Source organism: Corvus brachyrhynchos, unplaced genomic scaffold (genome assembly GCF_000691975.1).
Source record: "Corvus brachyrhynchos isolate BGI_N302 unplaced genomic scaffold, ASM69197v1 scaffold7, whole genome shotgun sequence".
Lineage (NCBI taxonomy): Eukaryota > Metazoa > Chordata > Aves > Passeriformes > Corvidae > Corvus > Corvus brachyrhynchos.
In genome coordinates, this window is record NW_008239054.1 from 3,402,575 (window position 1) to 3,422,541 (window position 19,967).

Below are 19,967 nucleotides of genomic sequence, written 5' to 3' on the forward strand. Positions count from 1 at the left end.
AGTGGTCATTCCTGGTAAATGGGTCAAAGTAGAGCAAACCCAGAAAATTCCTGCATGATTATACCAAAAGTTACAGAAAAATTTTCATTATTGCACTATGTAATATAATAATATAATAAATACCTATTAAACACACTCAAGCATGGTATGTGAACAAATTCTGTATATATCAGAATGACAGCAAATATTTTTCCCCAGGTGAAAAGCCTAGGCATTATAGCCTTAGAACAAGACAGAAGTGACATCAGAGACAGAGGTGAGTTAACCTTATCACAAAACTGAAACACCTGAAGTTTTACTGGGAGCTTCATGAAAGCCTGGATATAATTAAAGTTGAGTGCAACATTCAGTACTAAATGCAGTCTAAATGTAGTTTTGAAAGAACATTTCCAATTCTCATCTTCCATGCACCTTCTATTCTTTGCCTGGACTTTGGACATGTTCCATCTAAGTACTGAAACACATAAAGGTGGAACAAGAAAGGCCACTTCAACCTTGCATAGTTAACATACATTTCTCTTTGGACTGTAAGCAACGTAGTGGAATGTGTCTGTCTGTACTCCCATGTGAACTTTCTTGATAATGATGACCTAAAACCAGCACACATAAGTTATACTGATGAACTCTTTGTGATATCATGAATACAAAATTCAGGTTCACCAGAACTGTAGTATAAACACCTTTAAATAAAAACAATGAACAAAAAAGCCAATCACTTCATTACTCTGACAAAGCAACAAATCCAGGAGAAAAAATGGCACTGCTCTCTTGCAATTAAGTCTTTATTTACAGCTGGTCAGGATACCAATATTCTTTGGGATAAGTGACTAATAAGAACAAATTTTCAAAATGGAAATTATGTAGCTATCTTCAGGTTTCTCAATAGATAGAAAGTTCCTCTGGTTATATCCATATGCAAAATCTACCTTCCTTCTTCCTTTTTCCATTTCTAGGATACTTGGGTTTTATTCACCCTGCTACAGACAGAACCACTGGGAAAACAAAGTACCATCTGAAGTAGCATTCATCAGAATGATAAAGAAGAAAGAAACAGGTAAGTATAACTACAAAAGTGCCATGCATTTTGTTAACAAAATTTGATGAAAATCAGCTCTGTGGGTTCTACAAAGATCCTGTTTCTAGAGAATGAAAAGAAAGTTTTATCTCTATTCTTCCTGTTCTCTTAAAGATGCAGTATTTTGAGATACCATGAATGTTCTACCATCATTTTAAAATGTCAGTACTAGTTCAAAATTCCAAAATATATGTTGTTCCCAGTGTTGTAAGTTTAGACTATTTAATCTATTATCTTTCTATTAAATTTAAATCCACCCCATATTCCATAGTCTTGAACACATTTGCATTGTCAACAAGATAAAAGAAATGACAACATAGGAATATCTATTTGTTTAAACTTATAGTAAATTTATCTTAAGTTTCTTCTCACCCACGATGTTTCTTTTCTTTAATGTTATTTTTCTACATAATCTCCTTACGGCTTTGAAAGAAAGAACTCCTTTTGCAGTAAGAATTCTGTGTTCAGAGAGCTGCTCCATGACAAAGCAATGCTCAGTTGTTTTCAGTCCATTGTCATTAGAATGAGAGAACTCTCCAATTCCACTTATGCTATTAAGTGCACAAAGGCCAAGCTGCAAGCATTCTGCTTTTCCACTTTTACTTTCCACTATTTGTCATTGAAAAACATAATCCTGTCAATGAACATAAAGCCTACTTATGCATATGTGAATATTAGCCTAATGTTAGCTCAAAGCAGAACATCTATCCAAAATTTGAGCCTTCACAGATCAGAACCAGGTACCATTAGATCACAAACAACCCTGAAAAATTTCCAACCTTAATTTTCCACTGATAATGCTGCAGAGAAATGTTCAAGAGAAAACACTACACTTTACGCTTAGAAGAGGTGATCTTGTTCAGTTCCCATTCTCCGAACTCCAACAGAGGAGAAAAATTCAACATATTTCAGCAATAACTGTAAAAGCTGAGAAAGTAAAAAAACTAGAAAACATATTTACAATATCCACAAGACATAGTAGGTCTTTTTATCCATGTATCTTGTAACTATGTCTAGTCACTTCAGAAAGCACCTTCATTTTAATAATGTAGTACTACATCATTTAATACATTTCTGCTAATTTGTCTTCTGGATAATCATGCCCTGTGATATGCATATTTAATTTATTTAAAATATGGAATTGTCAATTAACCTGTCATCCAGAAATGAATTAAATGTGGAGAAAAACATCTTGATACCAGAAACAGTTTCTCTAAAGCAACACAGAAAGACTTCACCAGTGGGGAAAATCTGTTCAGAGCAAAACTTACGGTCCTTCAGTACATGGCCAACTGATTCCCAGACTGATCAAGGACCCAAGTTATTCTTTGCTCAAAGACATGAAACTGAATTATGTTGGCAATTAAAATAAACACACACACACACAGAGTCAGGCAAAAACTTCACAAAGCTTAATTTTTCTGCTAATGTAAGCAGAACTTGGACACAAATTTTCTGCAGCTGGCTGCAAACCCTTTTGAAAAATGGTCCTTATGACACTACCAGAGTGTGGCAAAGCCTATTCTTAGGCTGATATCAAGGTTAAATAATCAGGAAAGGCCATCCTCACCGAAAAGTGCAACCTCCCTCATTACCAGTATGACAGCTCAGTACTCGAAGAACATAAATCTTCTGCGAAACCTCTTCCTTTTTGTAGTCCATAATACAGCGGGGTAGCCACACTCCCTGCTTGTTTTAACTAGAGCAATATTGAGTCCTACATCACTCCTATGCAGTTCAGCATCACAGCTGCAGTAAAGGAGGCCCTTAGAATTCCTGGATGAAGGAGGTAACCAGCAGTGATACCCTAGGGGTATGCTGAAGGTAGGGAGAGAAATCAGTTGGGTTCGGAATTTTAAAAAATCATACAATGGTTTAGGTTGGAAGAAACCTTAAAGATCATCCAGTTCCAACTTCCCTGCAACGGGCAGGGACACCTTACACGACCCCAGGTTGCGCAAAACCCCATCCAGCCTGTTCTTGAACACTTTCAAGGATGGGACATCCACAGATTCTCTGGGCAACCCATTCCAGTGCCTCACCACCCTCACAGCAAAGAATTTCTTCCTAATATCTAACCTAAATCTACCCTCTCTCAGTTGGAAGCTATTCCCCTCTTGCTCTATCACTACATGCCCTTGTACAAAGTCGCTCTACAGCTTTCTTTTAGGTACCAAAAGGCTGCTTTAAGGTCTACATAGTTCCTTCTCAATGGTACCTGTATTGCCCGCACTGCCTAAAGCAAATTTCACTTGTATAGTGCGGGACTTCAGGGCAAGAACTAAATGTAAAGCTGTGTAACCATCTGTTTACAAAGAACAAATATACTACTATGCATGGATTTAAAAACATTTTTAATTCCTCATTTTACACAGATCCTTGTGTGAGGCAGGGTGGTGTGTTGCAATTATGCCAGCTCACTGACAGACAAGGCAATTCCTAGGGCATGCTGGAGACAAAGAATGGAAATTGTATACTAACATGTTGCTCCTTCTCTTTCTGTCCTTCTACCCCACTCCCCAATATTACACACATATACGAATACATAGCATGCAAAATACATACTAAGATGAGACTAATGCTGTATCTACTACAGTGAAAATAACCTTTCTATGCTATCAAATAATTTATATTTCAATTAATATCCAACAGACAAAGTTAAAAAACAAAATCAGTCTGCAAAGAGAACTGTAATAAGACTTGGGATAATACAACTTTCGGGTGCAGTTTTGAATGTCCTGTTGGAAAGCACCATGTACTCTAAGAAATGTAAACATATGTAAACATTTTGCTTCCTCAGCAAAATGCTTCTTCTCAAATAAGGTAAATTGGATAAAATAAGTATCATATAAAGAAATACACACAATTCTACTTAAATTTATCCACAGTTTTTCTGCATGGTCAGATAATTCTATTGAAAGTTGATTGAGAAGTGAAGCCATTTCCTTTGTTTTCATTAAAAAATAAACTGATATTTTAATCAGTACCAAAGGTTATACACCTTACAGAATAAAAACACAGAGTACAAACCTCCATTAATCCCTGTTCCCTGCCCACACCCATATAAACAGACTCTATTGAAGTACAAAAGACCGAACAGAATAGTCCTACTGTGCCACAATGTCTTCACTGTTTATATCATCTTTGCATTTCAGAAAATATGTACTGACATCACTACAAGAATCTGTAAGGCCTCCTCCTTTCAGGAGGAGACCTTTTTACCAGTCCTTTGAAGGAGAAGCACACCCTAATTCGAGAGTTCCCTTTACATATAAATTAGTTATTCATAGTTGATAATGATCACCAGATCTGTTTCTTCGTGGGTTTTATATCATATAGAAGACCTTTTTCCAGATACAATTTGCATGCCATGATTTTATGACATTGAAGTTGGTTGGCTTGAAAATAAATTAAAATAGCACATTATAAACTCACTTCATAATCAGTAATTCTGCAATTTGTTATGGTAAAGTTACATCTTCAACATCCTTTGGAAATACCAAATACCTCAGGGTGGCATATTTCATCTGCAGCTTTCAAACAAATTTCTATGTATTTAAAAAGAAAGTGGTTTTCTGAACTTACGTTGACTTTGAAGCTTTGTACTGAGCCATCCAAAAAGTGGACGTTACAGATTATTTCTGATCGGGTTTTCTCTTTTGGTAGCTCTGATGCTCGTATGTTATTTATCCTCCCACCTAAGGCTCGTAAACGGGAGTTCATAACTATTGCTGAATAACCTATAAAACAAAAATTATGTTTAATGACAGTTCTTATAATTATCTATCTTTGCTTTTCAGAGTAACCCACAACATCATGAAGACCCCAAGTTAACAAATGCTTCTTATGTAAAAGAATAAGTTGCAAAATTAGCTTGTTGTAAACCAGAACATAAATGCATACCTATAGAGGGGGCTCCCATGTTCTAAATGTGAACATTATCAAGAGAATCACAGGTAATCCTTGCAATGTATACCTTGGTTAGGCATGAGTCACTGCCTTAGTTTAAATCAGTAAAAAACCCAAACACCTGCTATAAAGTAGGAAGGCAATGTCAAGACAGGTTTTTATAATCTGTAACTAGGAAACCCCTTACCCCCTTTTACATTTCCTACATATTTTTGCATTTACAATACAAGTTTCACTACAATAATTCTGTTTACTCTCAACTGACAGAACAGTCTCGAGTTAATGCAAATCAGGTTCTATCAAGTAACACATTGTTTCAGGAATATATACACAAACACCATATGTAAGGCAAGCAGAACCTTAAAACATGTCAATATTTTACAGTCTAGCATACATAAATTCATGAAGCCAGAAATTCATATCAAAGAAGAACATGCCACAAGAAAAAAGTTATTTTGTTGTTTGGGCTTTTTTCTTTTTAAAAAAAAGTCTTCATGAAAACCAAAACTCTCAAAACCAGTGTTTACAAATTAAAACAAACAAAAGAACATCCCATCAAACAGAAAAAGCCATTCATTGAAATAAGAGGTGAATTCAATTCAGACAAGCCTGTAAACATTTCAAGCCTCTCTTCACTGGATCAGTTTACCAATTAACATCACAGCGTTTAAAGCCAGTTGGCAAGCGAAGCAGAGGATAGTTTTCCAGGTTAATTACCATAGCAATTACCAAACCATGCCTCACTTTTAAGGGGACAGCTACAAAGGGACTTGCATAATATGAGTATCACATAGACTGCTGGCCAAGCTGGATAGGGCCTATATGAGTACTAATTTGCCATCTCCCCTTTTTTGTGTATCTGCCTTAAAACACAGACTGGCTTTTCTTTTACTCAGCTACAGAAATTGAATTTAGAAAAAAAAAATCCCACTTAAAATACTGAAGCATTGCAGCTACCACACATCTCTTCAAAAGGGTAACATGAAAAGCATGAAGAGCCATGACATGTAAAATTATATAAAGTGGGGTTTTTGGGGTTGCAAAGGCAACAAAGCAGCGCAGTGATCCATCTTCACTCATCTATGTGTAATCTACACTCAGAAGCAGCTAAAACAATTGCCTTCTCATAGACAGCTCAGAAGTCAGACACACATAAGCATTCAACACTTCCAACAATACTCTCATAGGTTTTTTTGTCCGCCAATTGATAGTTCACCATTGTATATTTTCTAAAATCAAAACTGTAAGCTGTCAAGACTCGTTTTTCAGCCAGCATGCATTTTTTTTCCTAGGAAAAGGTGTGGTTTGGAGGTTTTAGCTGTTTGTTTTCTCTGGCTCTTTTCTTTTGTTTTGTTTTTAAAGAAGGAGATAAAAAGGAAGATGTAATCTTTAGGAGAATTATGAACAATATTTCCTTATAAACCAGCAAACACTTATATTGCTTTGCAATTTTTCTTGATATACAGTTTGCAGTTAATCACAGTATGTTAATTTTTATTTTTTTTATATCCAGAAAATAGGCTAATTCAGGAATGGTTGTTGTTAAATAAAACATACAATTATCCAATTATCAAGAGTATACAAAAAGGTGATGACAAACTAGGACTGTAGAGGAAGCCTTCAATCTCACATTCTCTAATTTTCTAGCAGCTAAGTTTTAAACTACTTATTCAGCACTGTGTTCACCTTTCAGCAAAAAGTCAAGTAACTACATGAATTATACCACAAAGTCTTTTCTCCACTGTCCACCTCAGCTGGCAAAAAACCCCTTCTCACTTACAGAAACAGCTCTCTACCCACTTGTCCACTGATGGGTAAGAGGAAGGTTATCCTTCACTGTGGGCCAGCCACCAGATGAGAATATTTTTGGCAGCCAGATTCAAGGCTTCATCAGCCTGGCCTTCAGGGCTCAGTCTGCATTGTGATGCCTAATGCCCCCAGCACACAGACTTCTCCACTCCTGGGGAAAAAAGGGTATTTGACCCTTTTGCTTATAATCCCCAACCTCTCTTACACTTCCACCATTCCCTTTCTCTGTGCCCTAATTATCTTCAAACTTTGTCAGGCTTCAGCAGAGAGCAACATTCACAGGAGTCTCCAGCACTCTGCTCCTGATCTACCCAGAGAAAGGAAGAAAATAGTGCACAGCCCCTGAAGCCTTAGTGCAAAACATGCTGCAAGTTAAGCTACACTTCAAGACCCTTCAGACGTTTTGATGCCTAACCCTGATCACTCTCCAGAAGAGCATTACTATTTTTTCAAGCAAATTATTTTTTACAATTTAGCTAGATCTTGCTACTCACTTCTTCAAACTTCAAATGCAGAAGCCAATACAATAGTATCAATAACATTCATATACGTACACGTGCTTGCTATCCAGAAAAACAAGAAAAAATCACCAACCAAAAAAGAAAGCTCTTACAACTGCAAGAAAATAAACCTGAGTAAGCCAATTGATGATTTTTATTTAAGTGACTGTGCGTAGTCACACAAGAAATTACAGGTTCATTTCAAACCACGGTCTCTCTGTAGGAAGCCCAGCCTGTCTCCTGGACATCCTAAGCTATCCAAGAACTAACAGTAACACATACTTACATACTGCAGTTCATTAAAAAACAAGAGGTGCTTAGTTTGAAATTTATAGTCTTGTGCTCGATTTTCAAACTTACATTTGGTTTAACACCTTCAGGTGATCTGCTGGATGCTGGGTTATATGCCCAATGCCCCAGGTGAAGCAGTAAGTTGGAAATTCATCATGAGAAATTCAAACCTGCTAGTGAGACCAATTTGCATTGGGTTCACAAATGAAAACCTGCAATTCCTTTCTTTTTACAGTTTTATGTAAAATCACAGCAGCAACACAGAGTTCATGGTTTGTGCTTACGGCGTGCAAAGAGCCCCAGCTGGGGCTGTCCTTGACAAAGCCAGTTGACCACAGGAACTGTGCCAAGACAGGGACAAATGGCTGAGTGTTTGGACACCACAGCCATCAGTCAACCGGAGCTCAAGGGGCCTAATCAAGCCTTAGGAAACTGTCACCAGCTGGAGCCCCCAGCAGAGAAAGCCACACCTTCTACTTCCCACCTCCATGGCCTTGAGCACCACTGTGCGGAAGTGAGCTCCTGAGGGAGCAGTGTTACAGGTGTCACACAGCAGGAACCTGCCCACACCACTTTTCATGTCCCACCTCAGCGCGCCGCATGCTCAGCTGCAAGTCTGCAAGGAAACAACTTTGTGACTCCCTAGCCTAAAGAGCAAGGGAAGGAGAACAGGAGGCAGGTGAGCAGCGAATTGTTGGCATCTACTCCATGACTTTTCATCCATGTGTTTAAAGCTGTATTTTAAATAGGGCCAGGTTGCTGGAATGGCTTGAGCACCCCAGTGCAATATGTAGAAGCACACGAAGGAACCTGCAAGGGCAACTGCTTTTGGGGAAGGCGGAGGGGCCACTGAGATCCCCAGCAAGACCAGAAGCCGGCTCTTAAGCCTCAGCAATCACCCTCCAGCCCTGAGCAATCAGAACCAGCCATTACATGCAAATCTCAGTTCCTGTTTGTAGCCTCAGGAAGGAGGCTGATTCACAAATGAAACCAACAAAAAAAACCTGTCAGACAATTTTGAACATTATCAACAAGTCAATACTTAAATATTTTTTCCCCTTTCCCTAAAATACACATGTCAAATCCAGGCAGTTGGGAGCTGTATTTTAATTAAACAAACAAACATAACCACCCCCAAAACACAGTTATTTTCACAATTACAAAGTATAAAACAAACATGTGGAATTCTATCTCATAATGAAATCATGCAATAGGCTTACAGGAGAAAAATACAAATACAGCTACAGAAAGAAGTTAATGTTTTCCAAGTACATTAAACACATTTCCGGACAAGTTTGGTTATGCATGCCTTCTCCCACAGTAATGCTGCAGTCAAGCAGAACAAAAATAACATGTTCTCCTCCTCTTTCGTATTGAAGACTGACTTTTAAAAATACATTTTCCATACTAGCATTTGATTTCTTTCCACCTTGCTCGGAAATTGTTGTTAGAAAAATTTAAGACTCTATTATCAGTATAACTACCATTAATTTCTTTTTTACCAAGGAATAAAATCAAGGGCAGATTTGCTGAGTATACATTCAAGGATCTTCTACACATATTCATACTCTGTATAACTGTGAACAGTTTTGTTGGATTTGTGATTTTTTTTTTAAATAAATCATTTATTACCTTCATTTCATTGGGTAAATGGGGATAATTTACTCCTGTAAGTGGTTGCACTCATGTTTTTTCTAGGAAGAGACTACTGCATTAAGTTTTCTCTGTTTATTATAGTCTTTACTGAAAACATTGGCCTCTAAAAAATCATATATATTACAAAATCTGTGGGAATGCAATTTATGAAAGGCTAGTGCTTTTAACCCACTTTCATTGTCTGAGTGACCATCTCTGACAAGGAAGCGGAAAACTGTAGCACTAAAGATATGCCCAAGTCTTGTATGTCCTTTAAACAACAGTTACATTTTCTGGTTATCTGTCCCTTTACTTAAAAGATACAAAATAAATTAAATGGGAATAGTAAGAGGTAGAACAAACTAAAGGTGTCTTTCTAACAATGCATATCCCTAAGACAACTGATACAAATGCTCTTTAGCATGCATCAGCCCATGTAGTCAAGAATTATTCACACATCTCAAAGCCATATCTATCATCAGTGCATCTTGACGACGACTAAATTATTCAGCCAGATTTTCCAAATAGAAGAATTAGGTTTAACTCACTATCTATGAAAACCAGCTTCTGCTTTCACCATCTGCAGAGGAAATACTTCATATTTTCTACATTCCCAATGAGAAACTAGATGCCTCCCTATTAATAAAAAATTCAGTTCTTTTATTTCAGAGGAAAATCCCAAGAGGTATTGACCACAATACAAATTACCAGGCTGCATAGCCTTACTTAGAACAAAAATAAAGGTTAATATTGACGTTGAAAGCTGGTGCATGTGTGTAGATACACAACTTCCAAAGCAGTAGCGGCAAGTTTTCAAACCATTGCTCTTTAAGAAAGGCAGCAATATCGTTATAATTGAGACTCTTCACACCAAGGTTAAAATCAACATCAATAAAATTAAAGATTTGGCTTTCTTATATTTGCTTCCAGTGGCTGACACCTGTGATATTTTCAAGCACAGCAAAATTATTTATCTGTCATATAGGTAACCAATAGGTCTACCAAAGCATTCTAAGAATGTTATCAAAAATTGCACTAGTAAGGCTTAAATCATACTTGTTATCATCTTAAGTTTTCCAGAAAAATAGAGCCTATAGGCAGAGATTCTTCACAGAAAATTAGTCCATATAAGCAAAAAACCAGGCATTTTGAAGTTATACCTTAAACAGGTATAACATGTATTGCCAGCTCAATATTTACCAGAACTAGTACAGAACAGAGCAAAGAAAAAACATCCTTCCGCAGTAAAATATAATGATACCTCTTCTTCATTTAATGGCCCTTAATGCTGGAGTTCACCCACAAATAAGCCTTCAGGGTGGACCATATATACTACGACACCTCTATTTGTTTATTTAGAATGTACTTCAAAGCATTTTAGTTTCAATGAAGGTCGTTACAAGGGAAAAGGGCTTGTTCTAAAAACAAAAACCAGACCACAAGTAATTGTGAATACTCTTTCCTCCTCTAATCTCCACAAAATTAGAATCTAGCTTCTTATTTCACTTTTAAAAGCCAAAAAGTAAATAAAGTAGATTTGTTCCTATGTCTAGAAATCAGGTTCCTACCTATCTACAGTAGTCATTGCCTCTTAGAAGAGAATCCAATATATGCAGTTGAATAAATTTTTAAAAATCTCCACACCACTACAAGATGTTAGATGTTTAATTAGTACCTAAAATGAAGTTATTAAATGGCTTTGCAAGCCCTTCCTGCACTTCATTCAGCTTTTCATTTTAACACAACCCTGGGAAATCCATATTGCAAAGTTTTTTCATGGGAAATCCAGCTATTTTAAATTCTGGATTCAGCAAGTTCGTGCATGAATGTCTAAGACAAACTGGAAGAGATGGATGGGAGAGGAAATATGCCTTTTAGTTCTAGCATTATACTGTATCCTGACTGACATGTCACTGAGATCCCAATAAACCAATATAATACTGAAGGTAATGCAAGCAGTGTGAGCAGCTGCAGTACTTGGTGCAGATAAACCATGCACCACAGTAAGCGTCCCAGTCTTATTCCAGTTCTGCTGCCTGGGATCTACGTACACTCATGCAGCTGGATTGGGAACACCATTTCTGTTGGGGATCATCTTACAGTGGCAGAGTAAAAACACTAAGTGAATGAATTATCCTTAAAAAGGGGAATAGTCACATCAGATGTTTTTTCTGTATTTATATATTGCATATATATTCATTCCAAGACAAGTTTTAGAGACAAAGATTCCATTTCAACTTTTTGGAGAACCTTCTTCCTCTCTCCCCTCCCTTTTTGACAAAGGTTTGCTTTACCTGCAAAGATTTACCAAAAACATTTTTACCTGAAGAGTCTTAAAACATGCACAGCTTTAGGCATCCCAACAGTTCTTGCTGTTAAGACTGAAGCAGCAGAACAGGCTGCTATTACAGGTTAACAGAGATTATTTAACAAATATAATCATAGTCTTTACATAGCAATAGCCTTCGGTCAGAAGAATTATCCCAGCCTTTCAGCAACATGTTCAGTAGCATGGACTGGTTATCTGAAAACTTAATCTTGAAATCAGATAACCTAAAGGTAACTAAATTCTAGAAGAGCTTATTGGTGGAAAAACAATACTGACCATCAATTTCAGTGTTGTTCAGAACTTGTGTTCTTAACATCCTTTATTCCAACTTCTGAGGTAAATATTTTGGTCATATTTGCAAAGGATCAAACAAGATTGTACAAATAACTCCTCAAACTTCAAGGGTATAAATCTGGTCATGCCAACTTCACAAATTTTTTTTACATATATAGAATAAAATCATGCAGGTAAGGCATTGTAGGATCTAATGTGTCATTTCAAAGACCATGAAGCATTATTGCTAGACCTGAGACACAGGATTAGCACAAGTACAGAGATAGTATCTACTGCATGCAGAATGAGTGAGAGCAGAAAAAAAATAGTGGGAAGAAAAAGCATCTGCAGAGATCTGCTCCCTACACTATGAAATACAGATGAGAACCAGACACATTTATAATGCTTTCACATTTGTTGCAGTTCTTATTGCTCACATCGCAGATCTTTATAATGTTTATTTTTAAAAAACATAAATAAAATAACACTTTCAGCCAGTGTTGGGGGCAGTAAACAGCACCCTGCTGCACTTCCTGCACCATGCCAATCAAAGCATTCAGGAACTCTATGGCTTCCTCTATTGCCTGCCTCAGCTTTAAGCAGACCACAGCACAAAAGAAAGCCATCTCACTGAAAAATGCAAGGGCTATCACTACTTTGTTTCCCAAATCATGCCTTCAAGAGGTAACTAGCAATGTTGCATGAATTCAAAATAAAAACTGCAGAATGAAAGCCGAAGTTCACCTTCCTCACCTTGGTAGAGTCTTACACTATCAACACTAACACACAAGAGTGGAAGAACATGAATGCTGAGTCAAAGTGAAAGCTGAGCACCATAGTGCCCAGCTACCAAGATTTCCAATAAATATATTAGTTTACATAGAATGAATAATTTATGCCTTCAAATTTTCAAAACCAAGTAGGTAAGCATTCACCACTGAAATTTACAAAGCCAAGCAACTAAAATATTCTGAAACCTCAGTTATCAAATCAATCACCATATGAAAACTGAAATACAAAAAAGACCTCATATTCTAAATAGCAGGCAATAAACTGTGTGTCCTGAAACTTTTGTATGACACATAACATGAAACAAGAACCATCATGTCAATTTTCCTGCCAAGTAAAGTTGTGATATTTAAGCAGAATTTTAATCACCTGCATGACAGATTGAGGAAGAGATGTAAAAAAATAACCAAAGCTCTAAGGATTAAAATATGTTTCCAAACCGTGCTTTTAGAGAGTAATTCCACTTTTTTACTATATCCATAGTATGATACTAATCAAACAGTCAAGAAACTACCTGTGCCACTTTTACTGGTTTTAAAACACAAAAAACACCTTAAAGTAAAACAAGGATTATTCACACAAATCACACACTATCCAGTATGCTTGCAGGTTAATATTAATCTCTACCTCCTGTAGGGTAACATAAATAAACACATATAAATTGCACTTTTGAGAATGTTGCTGAGAATGTCAGAAAAGCATCAAGTGCCCATATAATGCTCCCTATGTGAGACATGCTCTTCTCTGATAGTAACTTTGAACTGTTGTCCTCCACCTAAGACTACTGATATACATTGAAACATTTCACTTGCCAATGTAGCATGATGATGGCCTACCAAAAAAAAAAAAAAAAAAAAACAAAAAATTTACAAAAAGTCTCTCAGAGAAAAAAAAAAATACTTGAACAAATAAAAAGAATGGAGAACAAAAAAAAAAAAAAAAAAAAAAAAAAAAAAAAAAAAAAAAAAAAAAAAATCACAAATTGCAGATAATGCCTCTTATGAGTACAGGTGTGTTAAAAAAAAACCAACCAAACACCAGCTTTCCAAAACAGGCCTTTCCTCATATCTCAAATACATGTCTAAAGAAATTTTTTCATGTATAAATTAACCAGACAAATAAAAGAGATCTTTTTATAATTTTTGCCTCCAATTAACGAATACATTTTGCACATCAAAGCTACAGTTATCAAAGATTTCGGTCTTTTCAACAGGACTGATGTCATTGTACCTCAAATGTCATCCTCTTTCTTCAAAGCAAAAGAAATTTAAGCTGTTTTTTAAAGAGCAGGAAAGCAGCAGATTGTAGACAGAGCAGAGTATAGACTGAACGCAAGGCTGTGAATCTAAATGCTCACATTCTATCTCTGATGTTGTCACTATTGACATTTTGTGAAATGGTCGCTTTCCTCCTCCCCAAATTGAACATGGATCATGACGGAAATAATTGCCAAAGCATACTTTTCAAAACCTTGAAAAAGTAAGGGGTAGGTAACTGGGTTGTAGATACACTTAAGAACTTGTTCTTCTACAGAAGGACTGAATGGCCCTTAAATCTGTCAGCTCAGAAGGATGCTGCTGGCAGTGGTGACTGCCATTTGTTGCCAAAGGGGAAAGTAGGAGAGAAAACACCTTAATCATGGCTGTGAGACTATTAATGAGTACTAATGCCACAGAAAGCTAACTCCACTTTTAAAGAAAACAGAAATTCCACACAACATTCAGTGCTGGATTGTTACTAAACTTGAGAAATAGCCTGAAATTGCAGAGTCTGAAGTTTCCTTCGTGCGTGGACACAGCTGAGTAGCAGATCAAGACCTGCCACTGTTACTTGGTGTTTTCCACTGTGCACAATACCCAATCTGCTTCTCAACACAACAGAGGACTGTATGCCATTCAAACTTGGGAAGAAAAAGTCCCATCACTGGCAACAAAAAACCCAGTCCATACTTTTTGCAAGAAATCATTCCAGATCTCAGAAGAAAGCCTGTCTTGTAAATTGTGTTAATGAACAAAAAACTCTTCATTTACTATGAATTATCTTTCTGAACCCAGATATTTCTTTTAAACCTTAAAGCTTAAAACTTCACAGAACTGTTTTCTATACATTCCTGTTTCATCTATTTTATAATCCACATTCTGCCACAAGCCTTTGAAATATATTCCCTTAAGCATAACAGAAGACTTCTGTTATAAAACCTATGGCTTCAAAAAGTCCCCAAAAGGAATTGGAACACAAAATTGGCAATCTGCAGTTAACCACAGAATACTCTTGAAAAGGATAAAATGGTAAAATAACCAAATCACAGCAATTCTTCCTTTACAAGAAAAAGGAAGGACACAATAGCAACCTGGAAATTGAAAGTTATGTTATGAAGGGAACTTCAAGCTCTACAGACAGAAAAAAGTATTTCTTTCAGAGACTACAACTCTATTATTCAATTTATCCTCCAGGACAGTCCAAAATTACAAAAGTTCAGGAGATTCTCAAGTCCCACAAAACTAGTTGTGTTGAAGGAACTACACAAAGTTCTACTTCATGACCTTCAGGAAAGAATTTGAAAATATACTGCAAAAGCCTTGCACCTCAGAATCAAAACCTAAACAACATGATAAAATTAAAACACCTCCTGATACTTTGATCATAACTTCTTGTTGTTACATATTCAGAACAACAAAACTGAAGATGTTCACGTAAGAAGTTTACTTACCATGTGAGGGGACTAAGGGAGAAGAACACCTCCAGAAAATTTACAACTTTTTACATGGATGTGTAGTGAGAGGAAAAGGGGTAATGACTTTAAACTAAAAGAGAAATTTAGATTAGATATTGGGCACAAAATCTTCACTCTGAGGATGGTGAAGGTTGCCCAGACAAGTTGTGGATGTCCCATCCCTGGAAGTGTTCAAGGCCAGGCAGGAAGGAGCTTTGAGCAATCTGGTCTAGAAGGTATTCCTGCTCATGGTAGGTGGTCTAGAACTAGGTGATCTTTAAGGCCCCTCCCAATCCAACCCATCATATGATGATTTGTAAGTCAAGAAGACAAAGCAAATACACACTGTGAAAAGCCAGTCTGGGAACATCTGCACTTTGTAAACACTGGCCACAGATGAACAGTTTTCTGCCATTCTTTCCTATCTTCATCTCATCTTCCTCCCCCATTTATGACTAACAGACAAATTTGTATTTTACCAAAGCACATCTCTTTCTTCCCTCTTCAGTTTTTTCCAGAGACTTCAAAACATCTAGTGTCACAAGAATTTGTTATCAATAAGATCAAACTGTTCTCCAGGACCTGCAGTAGACCTGACTGCATTTCTGTAGCTTTTGCACAAGTCCTGCTCCTCCTGCACAAAGACAATAGTCAAACAGAAAAAAGCTACACTGCCACCCAAACTAGCTAGTCATTTTTCCAATTCTTGCACGTGCTCAGATGTCCTCACTTTAAAAGAAGAAAGTAATTCCTGCACACAGTGAAGAAAAAAATAGAGTAAACATACTACAGAACAAGTCCTAGCTTGCAAACAATTTGTGCTTTCTTGTTTTCCATCAGTATTTAAACAGTGTATGTTTCAGACTAGCAAAATCTAAACATTTACATCTTTACATCCCTGTTAAGCAATTTTTTCACCACCCCACAAGATTAACACGCACCCTGTGACCATGGCACACCACACCAGAAGCAGACCACACCAAAAAGCATTCACCTAAAATAGATGCTCCTGCATCTTCCCTCCACTTCAAACCCAGTGGCAGCTATCTTTTGGTCATTTTCTTCCTTTCAACACATCCATTAACTTAAGCCCCCAAAGAGCCACAAAGCAACCTCGCAGTCAGGATTCAACGCAGCTTTGGTGCCAAGCTCAGCCAAAGGCTGCAGGCTGGCTGGACTGCTGTGTCCCTGGCAGCCCAACACCTCCCTGGACCAGAGAAGGCAGAGAGCACCTCTCCACCATCATAGGGTGGGTGAGCATATTGGGCCAGCTTTAGACAAATACCTGCTAAAACTTCTGCCACAAGGCCACCAAAGTAGAGTGAGCAAGAGTCATGCAAACCACAGCTGGAATTTGGGGGAGTAAAATGGAATGGGTTAGAGTGAGATTTCGTAAAGGAGTCTGGTAAAGAACTTCTTGCTCTTGAGTGAAGTACTTCTTTGGGTTTATTGGGGAAGGTGGGGAGGTTGTTATAGCTTTTTTGGTGTTTGGTTTTTCTTCTCCAACTCTTCTACTGACATATAGCATTTATACAAATAATTTAAGCCCACTTAGGTAGTTTTTGTTCGTTTTTAACACAGTGATCCAACAAATGGGCATTTATAACAAAGCCTCCTGTTGCATCTGAAGTAATGCAAGTCTCTTCAGCCTTGTGTTTACAAGGTTGTTAAAGCTCCCACGTACAGCCAAGATCACATAATTTACAGAATTGAACCATCTCATTTTTGAGAATGCGTCCCTATGTATCAACTGCTGCTATTTTTCAGAGTCTTTAACTCAGAGGCTAGTTTGGTTTTTAAGTTTCAAATCATTCAATGCACAAGACAATGCCAAGCATTTTCAAACACACAAACCAAATTTTGCCAACTGATCTGACATTCCCCAAGCCTTTCTATTTCAGTTTTTGTATTCCTGGCCGGCAGGTAGAATATTTATCTACTTCCCACAAAGCAATCTTAGCATGCTGTGGCAACCGATTACAGAGGAATGCAGGGACTAGGCCAGCATTGCTGGTTTATACTGAAACAGGAGCAAAAATGGAGAGCTCTGCTTACAGTGCTGAGATCCGGTATCTTTCTCAGTCTCCTCACTGCTCAGCACTTTTGCAAGGCAGAGGTAATGGGCAATGCCCTGCAATAGGCAAATTCCTCAAAACCTAATGTGGAAGGACTGGGAGAGGTAGAAGGAGTTGACTGCAGCATCTCATCTGGTTAGAGCTGTGACAACAGAACAGCTGGAATGAAAAACAGAAGTCCACAACTACTAATGCTTTCTTGCCTTCGTGTGTCTTTCATAACCCTGCAATATACCAGAAATGCATTTTAAAGGAAAAGCCCCAAAACAAAGACTACTTGAAAACACAATACTATATTTCTAGTTTTGCTTAAGACGCGTCAATTGACCAAAAGTAAGCAGTACAGCAAATCAATGACAAAACAGCCTTTTTTGCTGGAAATAACTGATCATCATGAGAGCTTTAAAGGAGAAATTAATTTGGAATGGATTCTTTGATGTCATCAAGCTTATTTTACCTTAGCAATTAAATAAAATAGATTAACAACTTGATTTTGAAAGCTATTAGCTAAACCTTTACATAGATCTCTAATATTTAAGCTTACGCTGTAATCAGTAACAAAGGTAATGACCCCTATTCCAGATTGCCTACCCTAAATTACACCTAAATAAAAATACTCATCTTAGCTTATTTAATCTTACTTGCTTTCCTAGTGCAAAATGTACTTGTCATGACCAAGTAAGTGGTCTGCTTGCCCACAAGAGCTTTCTGAATGTGACATCAATATTTACACATGCTGAATGCTCTCAACTGCCAACCGATCTTTGCAATCAAAGTACAAATTCCGACCTACACCACATACACTTTCCTGCTATTAATAAAACCTAGAATTTCACCTAAGCAAGTTTGCCCCTTGCAAAAATGGGGTGGGGGTTCAGCTTCTGCATGCATTGCAAATTAACCGCTAAATCTAGCCAAAACTTGCAAGGTATGTAACTCTCAACCAGGTTAAATTCATGCAGCAGCATAGAGTCCCCCTCTTGGAGCAATGCGACAAGAACAGAAATTCTTTCAAAGTAAAGGCAATTTTCAAGACTAGAAAGAATAACTGGTAGGACAGTTTTGCTGGAGATTGAATGCAATGACAAGCTGGCTGCCTACCCTCAGCCAGCCAACACAAAGCAGCCAAAATGAATCACAGAAGCATGTCTGGAAGGGAGGTCTAGGAGAACTTCATAGCAAAGCTCTGGCTGGGAAGCACTTCAAGACCTTAAGAAAAATCAAAAAGGGAATGCCTCTTGGTTTATTTTTTATTGCATTCATGAAGAAAGAGCTCCCCTTTCCATAAATTTTAAAAGCATTATATCAGATGATGTTCAAATGTAAAAATAAATCAGAACTGATAAGACTAATTGAATCAGGAACTAGCAGAGGCTCTGAAGAATATAGGGGGTTTCAAGTAGAATAAGCAGAAGACCAGACATAAAAACATAATGGGATGGAACAAAGCAAATGGTAATGGGTATGACAACCATGTAGAGACTGAAGGATAAATTAGATGAGACAGTAGAGGAGAATTACCTGGCATCTTTAAAACAATGAATGAAGTTTGCACCTGAAGAACTAGATCAGTGCCAGGCAAAAAAGAAAAAAACGTATTTAGGATTTCTACAAATTCCTACTACTACCATTAAAAGAAAAAAAAAAGGAGAGTGGTTAAACCACTGATTATTGTGAAATAAAAGATGGTGTTTGGGGCTTTTTTTTTTGTTTGTTTTGGGATTTTTTGGGGGATCATGGTTGCTTGGTTTTTTAAATGCCCTTTGAAGTTTCAGTATCTTTTTTGGGTTTCCCTTCATTAATTTTAGCTAGTACAATTTCATGCTGAGTCTGAAGTGTTTCCTTGACAGCATCCCCTTTTAGTCTCAGCCAATCTCAAACAATGTTATCTGCACAGCTGTGTGAGGAGTCAGATGCATCTCATTCAACTATCTGGGATTCTCTTACTACTAAATTTGTCCCCTTTTCCTCCAACATGACTCCAATTCTTTGTGTATGGACAGCTAACAGTGGCCACATACACACATTAACTTCTGTGCTAGACATGCACTATTACACTTAAATGCAGGTCTTAAGTTCTTGTTTTACAGATGGTTTGATCTGTCACAGTATAAAATATTTTGCCATCATTCACTTTTAATGCTGCAAGACCAGCCCCTCAGCTTCCCCTTATCAATATCTCCAGAAGGAAAGGGAAATGAAAACTTCAGAAGAACAAATATGACAACTCTTTCTGGTGGTATTATAACAACTATCATCACAGACCATACTAATTACTTTCTTCTACCCCAAGCTTTCAGTATACAACAGTTTAACCGACTGTCACTTTCTTATCTCCAAGACCTTTTTGTTCAATGACCAATAATAAACTATGAGGGTAAAAACTGGCAACATTGTCAAAGATGTACAAAATTAAACTAGTACTGTAGTGTACTAAGCTTGTAAGAAAGAAATGTGCATTCTTACTCATGTAGGTTGAACCAGAAGAATCATACTGTAATTTGCTCCAGAAAAAAACCCAAAACTGTTTTGATCAATTAATCAAACATTTGGAACGCAAAAATAGCAG

General features: G+C 37.2%; 1 protein-coding gene across 2 annotated transcripts in view; it reads right to left on the reverse strand.

Moving 5' to 3' along the window:
• PTPN3 (protein tyrosine phosphatase, non-receptor type 3) overlaps window positions 1-19,967 on the reverse strand; it is a 165,221-nt gene that overhangs the window by 92,069 nt on the left and 53,185 nt on the right. For both annotated transcript variants that reach the window (XM_017739102.1, XM_017739103.1), the window contains exon 2: window positions 4,661-4,815. In XM_017739102.1, coding sequence (XP_017594591.1) covers window positions 4,661-4,815 — 155 coding nt within the window. The remainder of the gene's footprint in view (window positions 1-4,660; window positions 4,816-19,967) is intronic.